The following is a 10,824-nucleotide window of genomic DNA, read 5'->3' as shown; positions in this document are numbered from 1 at the left end:
CACCCACTGGGGGGGATTGTTATGGAAAAGAAATGTTACAAAATTATATTGGGAATTTTGACGCTCGATCAAATGTATAAAAAAATCAAAGCTATTTTTCACTTCTTAGCAATAAATAATAAAATAAATAAGTCACTATCTTCTGATATATATATATATATATATATATATATATATATATATATATATATATATATATATATCTTAGGATATCCAGGGGGACACAAAGTGAGACAGTGAGACTATAATTATCGCTGTCCTCCGCCTAATTAACTAAGATTGAATAATGAACTTTTTAGTGACTGCAGCAAGCAGGGGCGAGCCAAAAAAAATTTTTTTTTGGGGGGGGGGGTGTTCGACCACACTTTATTATGTTCGTGCGTGCGTTTGTATGTGTGCGTGTTTATATACGCAAGCAAAACTGAAACTTTGGGGGGGGGGGGGTTAAACCCCCAACCCCCCTTGGCTACGCCCCTGGCTCCGAGGTATCCTGCTGCAAAGTTTAATTACGGCTTACATAATTACGCATGCAAGGCGGTGACTATCGGTGCAGTGTTCCTCACTGATGTGACGAGCAGTCATTGCTTGCTATCGCCAGCCGGTAGTAGAAGGGTAACCGTTATCATCTTTGCCTATGCCTTCGACCAGTTGTCAGATTAAACAGCTGCAGGCAACGGCCTCGGCACACCGGGGAGGAGCTTTGCGCCTGAGCTCACTGTCCTGCATGCGCAATCGTGTAAACTGCGGCTAAAGTTTGCAGCGGGATATCTCGGAGCACAGGCACGCTTGAAGAACTCTTCCAAGTGGAACTTTGTAGAAACGCGACTGCCTCCAACTTTTCAATACAAACATGCCCGCTTGCTGTGGTCACTAAAAAGTTCATTATTCAATATTAGTTAATTGGGCGGCTGACAGCAATAATTATTGTCTCACTTTGTGTTCCCCTGGATACATAACGTACCTGCAAAGGTGGTTTTCACGTACCTTCCAGTGCTGAATTTTAAGCAAACCATAAAGCTTAATTTTGAACACCCTGTATATATATATATTCACGAAAAATTTTAAATTGTTAGCGGCTACTACAGTATACTGGGAACAATATGCACTACGTGTCCTTCGATATATATATATATATATATATATATATATATATATATATATATATATATATATATATATATATATATGTAACAGAAGGATATGAATTCTAGTTCAGCTAGTTAACCGATTGTTTTCATTAAGATAATGACGCACAGCCACGCAGACCTTTGCATAGGAGAACCCAGAAATGGAGGCTCCAAAAGACAAAATGGCACGGTCGCTGCGCTTGCTGTTCTTTGTCGACATCCGGTACCTCGAGGTGTCCACGGCTGCCGGATACTGTTAGAAACGAGACCATGCACTAGTACGGAACGTTCGAGTAAGTCATGGTGGATTGTGGAAGTTAGCTAAAGTGGATAGGTACGAAACGAGGATAACATGTCCGTAGATTAAACTGGCATCTGTATGAGAAGACATGCAAGAGGGTGATCGGACAGACGATTTCTGATAAATCACAGCGTTCACAAAATATCCCCATCAAAGTTACAAATAGAATGACAAGTGACCGACATGTGAATCAGAAAGCGTTAGCGTACATGAACGAAGTCAGCGTTAAGAAATGGGACTCCGTGGCTCAAACAAAAGGGCGGGGGGGGGGGGGGAGGATTTTTATTATTACTTTCACCTCCACTCTTACATTTTCTATTATTCTACCACCGGCTCCTTGCCCGGTGAGAATATGTTCCATTTTCTAGGATCAGCGTCATCATTGTTAATATCATCATCACTTCATCATCAGAACTTAGCGCACCGCAGGCCGGATACCATCTTTCTTTTGATTTCGTGTTACTCCCTTGCACGAATGCTGTCGCTATATCATGCATCAACCATGATAGCCCAACAAGAAGTTATTTTGTGAGCGTATGAAAATGAGCAGCTTGGTATTTGGCCATTTGGGAAAGGTTTACTCAGCAAAGCATTGTAAGATTACAGACTGCAAATATATTGTGTACCGTGGAGACCACCAAATAAATTGCGCTTGCCTTCATCTATAAGCTCTTTACCGCCTGACTGAGATCAAACATAAGATAGCTACCACCGGAACAAATTCTGGCATGCATATTTGTATCAACTGTTGTACCGCACAATGAATACGGCCAGGTCCTGTGCCACGAACTGTGTTAAAATCATTAATAAAGTTCTCACCTGTGGGCGATATAGTGAAGCCAGTCTATTTTTAGCCACGGAGTTACGACCACCGCTGCCATGCGTTGGTAAGCAACACCGTCCTGATTGGTAAAAGGGAAATCCCCGAATTTCTTAGGACGCACGTGCAAGGCCTCTGAGAGGGTTTTCCCCTTCGGGCCTGCTTTGTTAGAAAAAAAAAAAGATCGCGACAAAATGTTGAACACAGCCGAAAGGAAGAGTCACTGTCCGAGACACACGTGCCGTAAGGCGTGCAGAATCGTGCGCGCCTGGTTAACGCGAAGCTCTTCAAGCAAATATGAGGCACAGAATTGTTTCGAAGCACTGGATATCGGGATCGGCCGGCAAAAAAGGCATTGTCAATTCAAAAACAGTATACTTATGGTCATATTAGCCGCACCTGATACAACCCACAGGTTGCAAAAGGGAGGGAGCCCACAAAAAAAAAAAGCATCATCGGCGTGGAAAATCTTAAGCTCGGACAGTTCTTTGTGTTAGCGAAGATTCTTATTGTGCGAGATACGATACTGTAGATAGGATGCACTACGCTAATATGACAGCGATAGCTGAGGGCGTGTTTTGAGCAGGACGATGCAACTATAGGTGGGGGTGAAAATCTGCCGGGAATCGGGGGAACCAATCCTATGTTCTTGCAACGCCGAAGGAGTGCACAGTAAGCGCTGTACGTGAACGAGCAAAGAAAAATAATTCCATGACGATATAGACAGTATAATGAAAATTTTCGAATGCGTCTATTCGCAAACAGAGGTCTGTATTACTTCACCAACAATGCTACTAGTGCAAGTAAGTTGACAGGTGCCCGGCTTCTTTAAACATCTACCTCTGCGAAGTCTTGCACACGGAGTGAGAGATCTTAGGATGAAAAACTGGGAACACGAGCCCCGTTGAAAAAGTTACGGAGGCACTTCATTTTCCCTACGTGGTTTGAATGCGAAAGCACGGCGTGTCTGGGCGTGCTGACCACATCGACGCTCATATCACGTGACGGCACATAACGTCATCACTTGCTCATGTGACTTTGTCACTTCAGTTTCTTACATGATCACGTGACTATATCTCATGACGTGACAACTTGGTCACGTGCTGGAAGTGGGCAAAGCCAATATTGATGGTGGACCACCCATACTTAAGAGTGGGTCAGGTCAATTTCGGGGGTGGCCAAGCCGCCAAGTCAGTTTTGGGAGTAGGCTGTTTGAGCGTGATTTTGAGCGTCACTCAACTCAATTTTACAATTGGGCGAAGTCAATTTTTTGGGTGAAGGCCACCCAAATGTTGATGGTGGTGGGCTAAGTCAAATTTCAGAGTGGGCCAGGTCGGTCTTAAGGCGGGTCAATTCGTTTCTCGAATTTGGAGAACTCAATATTTGTCGAGGGCCAGTCGCTTTTGAAGGTTGGTCAACTGAATTTTCGAGTTGGGCAGAGCCAGTATCTGGACTGGCGAATTCAATCATGATGATGATGATGATATGTGGGTTTTTATGGCGCGAGGGCCACTGTTGGCCAAAGAGCGCCATTACTAATGATGGAATTCAGTCATGGGAGTGGGTCAACGAAATTTTCGAATTGGACATAGTCAATTTGGAGGGTGGCCCACCCAAATTTTCGGGGTAGAGACCAATGAACTCTATGTTAACTTGGCAAGTAGTGTGAGTTTGCATGCGCGCGCGCGCGCGCACACACACCCACACACACACACACACACACACACACACACACACACACACACACACACACACACACACACACACACACACACACACACACACACACACACACACACACCATATATATACCAGAATTACATAGGCTTACTGTAACACATCGTCAGGGCTCGGCCGCCGCTGTTTGGTATATTATTACAGTTATTATTATTATTATTATTATTATTATTATTATTATTATTATTATTATTATTATTATTATTATTATTATTATTATTATTATTATTATTATTATTATTATTGTTATTATTATTATTATTATTATTATTATTACGATATCGGGGATTTTATTCTTCTGCTGACACTCCATTGATGTGGTATTTCACAGACCCTTAATGGGAGAAATTAAAAAAAATGAAGAAGATGCAAGCTTTAACAGCGCTCAACCGCGACCGCTGTGCTCTGAGCACTGACGCGGTCTAACGCTGTCTTTCTTTCCGCAACCTCCGTTGTCGCAGGCAGGGGTACTTCAACTCCACGCGCACCGCCTCCGAGACGTCGTCTTGAGCCGGTGATTCCGGAGGCCGCATTTCATTGCAGGTAGTTCAATCGGCGCACGTGCGAGGGCGCAACAACCTTGACCCTCATGGAGCCCTGTCTAGTTCGTACTACCAGTAATGTATGCCTGCGTTCACGTGAGCCCTTTTTTCGTGCTTTCGTTTGCTCTCCCCACCCTTCTCTACTACCCATGGGCACGGTATCATCATTCAGCGCATCGTTCGCTTCATTTCAGCGACAACTTGCCGGAATGCGCCAGACCAATCTGAGAAGCTGAAAGCGATTGCAATTCTGTCGTTCGTTGGGAGAGCGACCATGTTTTCACCACTAAGTCCTCTCTGGCCGCCACACCGCTGCTGCCTTGTTATCTCCGGAATTTTCCACAAACAAGATCGTTGTTACGCAATTATTCCTTTCGCAAGATTGCGTTCCTTTCTTATGACCCGCTGTTCCCGACCTGCCCACTTCGGTGGAACACAGGCAGTGCTCAGGTTTTGTAATAATGTAGTTATGCAGTTTTACGTGTCTAACCACAATACAATTATGAGGCGCGCCGTCGTGGGGGACTCTGGATTAATTTTGACCACCTGGGGTACTTTAAGGTGCATCTAAATCCAAATACACGGGTGTATAAGGATTTGAGAAATTGTTGTGACCCGCACATGCTAGTACTCTGATCTTGACTCACCATCCTAGTCATGTGCAATGCATTTCTTTGTTTCCGCAAAATTTTTCATTCCCATCCGACTAGTCCAATAATCATTCCAACCTTCAATTACCTTGCGCTTGGCGTAGTCACGGTTTCAGCGTGGCGTTGGAATTACAACGGACGCTATTCATCATCTATGGTTAACCTCCTCTATAGGTGCAGGTACGTAGTGCGACCTCAGAAAACAAAAATTAAACTCTGCCCTGCAACTATGCTGCACCGCATTGCATAACAATGTGTGGAGAAGCCTTCTTACAAACCATTTCGTCATGTTTGATGTTGGCTTTCTTTCAATGCTTGGTCGCTTAGTAGTAAAGCTCTATGCAAGGCAGTAGTTCGTCAAACACTTGTGAAAAAATGAAGAAAATCGTGGTATTATGCACGTCGACTTTCTCAAGCCAATGAGCTTTGATGTCGAGGATATCGCCTTGGAGCTTAATTGAATGCCCAGTAACAAATACGTTATTGTTTCATGCATACTGCGAAGGGTCATTCAACGCCAACTGTCCCAACCTTGGCGCTCGACCATCTGCGATTTGTTTTGAAAAAATTGAGGAATATCTATATAAATCGAGAAGTCTTCCCACAAAATATTTTTTTGCGAAGAAAGATTTTCAGTACCGCAAGACCCATGCGCAAGTTTTCGGAAAGCTCGAAACTATGGCTCGTAAAACGCGGCGTCAAAAAATATTTTCTTGCTAAATTAGGTTAAGACCAACTTCTCCCTACAGAACTATCGTAGGCTTTTCACTTAAAATACGTGTTACGAACTTTCGCGCTTTCGTGAGTTTCTTTTTTTTTTATGCTTTCATAAACATGGACAATATGACCCACAATGGGGATTTTTTTTTTTTTTTGTAGAATGATAGCGTTTAGTGAAGTGTCATGTTTTATATTGACTTATTTTAAGGGAGCTTTACTGTATGCAAAAAGAATAGTTTGAGACGTATATAGCGTGATGCAGTCTGTACAGTTGGCGACAAAGTTGCAAAAAAGTTAATTTTCGCATATCTTGAGTCATAAATTTAGCATTAAGGTGGTCCAAGCAAATATATGCCAAATAACGCTTTTACTGGCAACCTTTATTGTCTACTGACTGAGAAAGTTTTGTCAAATTACTTTTCGTTTCAAGCGAGAAAAATATTTTTGAGGTTGTGTTCTGCGAGTTTCTGTGCTTGCACGTGCTTAGTCTTCGTAGAAACGCGTCCGGGCGGTAAGTACAACCAGCGCGGACGCGAGGTTTGCCGCGGAACATATAGAGAGCATAATACGCTTTGTGGGTGCTTGTTTAAATGCATTAGCCGCGAGTATTAGCCTGAGTCAACGAGAAATGTGAACCCTACTAGAGTGCACTTAATCACATGCAGCTGCCCAATGACTGCCTGCATAGAGTGCTTGCGCAGCACCGCGGGAAGTGACACCGATGCGTACAACACCCCGTTACCTAGAATACCTACACTAAGATTTGGAAGTGGGAAGAAAACTACGATTTAGAAAAAGATCTTAACATGTCGCAACTAGTTGCACGAATGAACCAACCCATGGTCAATGGTCAAACATTGTCACTTAAATAAGATTGTGTTGGTTCATTCGTGCAACTTATCAGTCTTCCGTGAAAAAAAGTATTTTGTGGGAAGACTTCTCGCTTTTAACAGATAGTCCTCAATATTTTTCAATGAAATCGCAGATGGTCGAGCGCCAAGGTTGGGACAGCTGGCGTGGAATGACCCCTAAATACAACCATAATTCACCTGAGACAAGTCATGCAACTTAGCCTCGTCTAGTGGTTTGCTGGAAAATGTGGACATTAAAAAAAAACGTCCAGTAGTTATTTTTTTAATTGATTTTATGTCGTATGTTACACTTGCAAAAAGAAAAAAATCAACCTGGGTCCTGTCATCAAAGCCATATCTACTTACCAGAAATTAAATATTCTTACCTGTTTCGAGACTAAATAAATCGGCGTTGCAGTTAATACTGCAACGTCGATTAGATCACCCTTTCAAAAAAAAATAAATAAAAATTGTCGAAGCTTGCACTAAGCACTAAGCCGCGCAAGCCTTGAAACTGCGAAACTGGACGATTCTGAAGACTAATTTGGTTGCTTCTATGTTGTTTTTAGGCCTTAACTAGGTGATGAGGGTTGCTTCTAGTTTGCTTCTAGGTCGTTGCAAGGCTTTAGCTAGGTGATGCTTGGTTGTTTCTACGTTGATTCTCAGCGCAAAGATGTTCGAGTTAAACCCCACAAGTCATAGACACTACACAGATGTCCAAACTCCAGAGACAGACACTCGCGCTGAAACTAAGCGTTCGCACCTCGTAGATTCACGGGCACGTCGTCGTTGGCGTAGGCCTTCCATCGCTTCGGGGTCTTCTCGTAGCCGCCGTTGCCCTTCCCGTTCCCTAGTGTTGGGCTAACTGTTGCCTTCTTCTTTTTTAGTGGACCAGTGGTGAGCAGTGGGATTTACCCACTTTCTGGGGCACATACCCGTTTATGATGACAATTTTCTGATAGGCCGCACAAATTTCTGTGGCACATACCCGTTTGTTGGGCTAACTGTTGTCTTCTTCATTTTTAGTGGACCAGTGGTGAGTAGTGGGATTTACCCAATGTCTGTGGCACATACCTGATAGGCCACGCAGAATAAGCCGCACAGATTACGGCTGCCTTAAACTGCTTCGCTGTTAAAATCAATGCGGAGATACTTATCTCTTAAATAACTCGGCATTGTTTCTTGCCGTTCGTCGTTGGAATAATGAATCGCGCTGTGTTGTGCGCATAAGAAACCATGACACATTTGTAAATGCCGAAGAGTTTGTTTCATGTCGTATGATAATTACGCTCAAATTTTCATACCCACCAGCTTTTATTATATCTTGTTTCTATATGCGGAGTGTTCATATATATGTCTGTTTTACTAATCTTGCTGTTAACAAGTATACATTTCACTTACTGTACGCACCATACGTATAGTGCCCAGAATGGGTCCTCAGAGTATGATAATAAAAAAAATACTTATTTTGTAAATGGCAGCATGGAATATAGACTGTGGGTGAAAGGGAAGTGGGAAAGAGTCACGGAGGGGTGACGACGCGGCTTGTGAAGCGCAGTGATGTATAAGGGATCACAGGAGCACAGTAATACCAAAAACGATCAGGACATTACACCATGAACACGGCCGTGCCGCGTGCGTTCAGAAAAAAAAAAACGACAATTCGTCGCTACTCTAAGTATAACGGTTTTATGGGACAGATGGTAGAAGTAAGGGGCACAGTGAACTATGCATTCTATCAGCAGGCATTCTTCAAAAAATGTATTCCATTTGGAGTAAAAATCATGTCCATGTTCTATGCGCGAATAGCAATTTGCGTCTCAGCGAAAAAAAAAAGTATTCCGATACTGAGTGGTACGTCCTTGTGCCGACGAACAGCTTGAAGTCTTGATGTGCCCCGAGCTCCTTTAACAAACCATATGTTGGTGTGGTAAGTCTTGGCCAAAAGGCTAGCGAAGTGCTCCAACAAACGAACAAACAAAGAAATAACAGACGAATTGTAAAGCGATCGCTGACTACAGAAAGCTCGTCGAATGTAGTATGCAAGTTAGTTAATCGTGTCTTTCGTAAACCTTTAGTGAAACATTATTAGAATTTTCAGCTCCCGAACAAAGTCCGCGCTGATGAAGCCGTTCGTTTTGCGCAACAGCGACTCGTAAGAACACGGCGTGTTAAGAAACGTGATAAGAGTCGTGATGAGAAACGATATTACAGTGAAGGCACCCGTCAATGACAAACATTAATCGAGGAACCGCGGTGTTGGAATGTTCTTGCATTTGTTCTCTTTCATCGGAAATAAACTTCCCTTTGAATCAGAACTTCTGGCAGTCCTAAGTTGTGATATGAATAATAGTCTGAAAGTGTTACCAATAAAATGCGATACAAGCAAAGAAGCCATTCCTCAGCGTTTTCCTATTTTATTTTCATTCCGGCTACAGTGCAAACAAACACCGAGTATTAAGAAGGACACTTTGCGATATCCCGTGAGGTCCAGCACCGCGGTTTATCGCCATCTATTTCTTGTACGTACGTAAAGCCCTTGGACAAAATGTGCTACAGTTAAAAAAAAGGGAAGGGGGGAGGGGAGGGGTACGAAACAAGAAAAACAACACGGAAGTTGTAGTTTCTGGCAGTTATTCCAGTCTTTGTTCAAGCTTTCACTCGTCTCAGAGCACACACGCTCACGCACTCGTTCGCACAAGGATGGCACAGCCATACGCTTGTTCTGGACGGCAGTGTCCGGTGGTGGTTTCCGAACATTTAAAATGACGCGTACGTTGCTGGGTGAACACAACGACACATGTTTAAAACATAGGCAGTGATTGAAACGTAATCACCAGCGGCACGATGTCAAGAAGTGGGGGTGCCTACAGTGAGCATTGCTTTTGATCCAAAGCAACAATGAATTCATCTGGTGACACCTGCTTCGCTAATGACACTCCATCTGACAGGAGCATAAACACTTATGGTAAACTTTTAACACCTGCTCACATTCTTTTTCTTGCTAGATCATACATAGCAATACTCCTCGACTAAACTCCCTCTTTCTTCTGTGCAACAAGTATGGTAGGTATCAGCACAGCTGGTCGGGTCGAACCACACAGTCTCTCGCTCGCGCCGAAAAAATGTCGCCGTATTCCGGGCTCCGAAGCAGAGAGTCGCGTCAGTCGATGGATTTGACTTTCGTCAACGCGATCGTCCCCTCCGACACGGTCGTCTTGGAGTGGCCGGCTTGGAGGCACCGAGAACAGTCCGCGCCGAAAAACGCGTCAAGGCACACTCTCAGTACACTGCGATGGGTCGCGTCGGCTCCCGCGGCTCACACAATGGTGTTGTAGCCAATGGAGTCCATGTATATGTTGTTGTCTATCCACTGTAGGTGTCTCGACACACGTGTGTACACGCCGGGGTAGCCGGCCACCCCGCAGCGATAACCGAAAGACACGATCCCCACTGCCGTCCAGCGTCCCTCGTGGTCCAGCATCAGTGGTCCGCCGGAGTCACCCTGCGAATGTGTCAGAACGCGCACGCTTGGTCAGGCACAGCAGGTATCTTGTCGAGTGTGCGTGAAGTCACTCAACGAAACATTGCGATAAAGGGACAACGCAAATACCTTTTATGCAGAGTTTGACCGGAAATATATAGTACCGCGCAAGAAAAAAAGAAGCGAAAAAACAGCTGACACGACGAGTACATTTGTCGTTGCTTATTAAGCTTTTATGACTTGACAACGGTGGCGTCGTGTCAAAGGCCAACTAAGTGACCAACGAAGGGAACGGGGCAGCCTACGCTGATGCCTCCAACGTACAATTAAGATTTATTTTTACCTTGTTTTAAATGTGAAGCATTTCTCAGAGAACTGCGACTTTGAGCGTATCTATCTATCTATCTATCTATCTATCTATCTATCTATCTATCTATCTATCTATCTATCTATCTATCTATCTATCTATCTATCTATCTATCTATCTATCTATCCGCCTACGACTTTGTGCTCTCCTGGCCGTTTCGTCAATGGGATGTATACCAAAATTGGTATGGTCTAACATGACTGCATGACGAACATAAATCACAGG

General features: G+C 43.7%; 1 protein-coding gene across 1 annotated transcript in view; it reads right to left on the bottom strand.

Moving 5' to 3' along the window:
• Positions 1-9,151: 9,151 nt before the first annotated feature.
• The window catches only part of LOC119395270 (uncharacterized), a 37,827-nt gene continuing 36,154 nt past the window's right edge, over positions 9,152-10,824 (bottom strand). Inside the window, exon 9 of the mRNA XM_037662487.2 lies at positions 9,152-10,253. Coding sequence (XP_037518415.1) covers positions 10,068-10,253 — 186 coding nt within the window. The 3' untranslated portion in view covers positions 9,152-10,067. The remainder of the gene's footprint in view (positions 10,254-10,824) is intronic.

This window comes from Rhipicephalus sanguineus, chromosome 1, assembly GCF_013339695.2.
Source record: "Rhipicephalus sanguineus isolate Rsan-2018 chromosome 1, BIME_Rsan_1.4, whole genome shotgun sequence".
Classification (NCBI taxonomy): Eukaryota; Metazoa; Arthropoda; class Arachnida; order Ixodida; family Ixodidae; genus Rhipicephalus; species Rhipicephalus sanguineus.
This window is presented reverse-complemented; position numbering and strand designations above follow the sequence as displayed.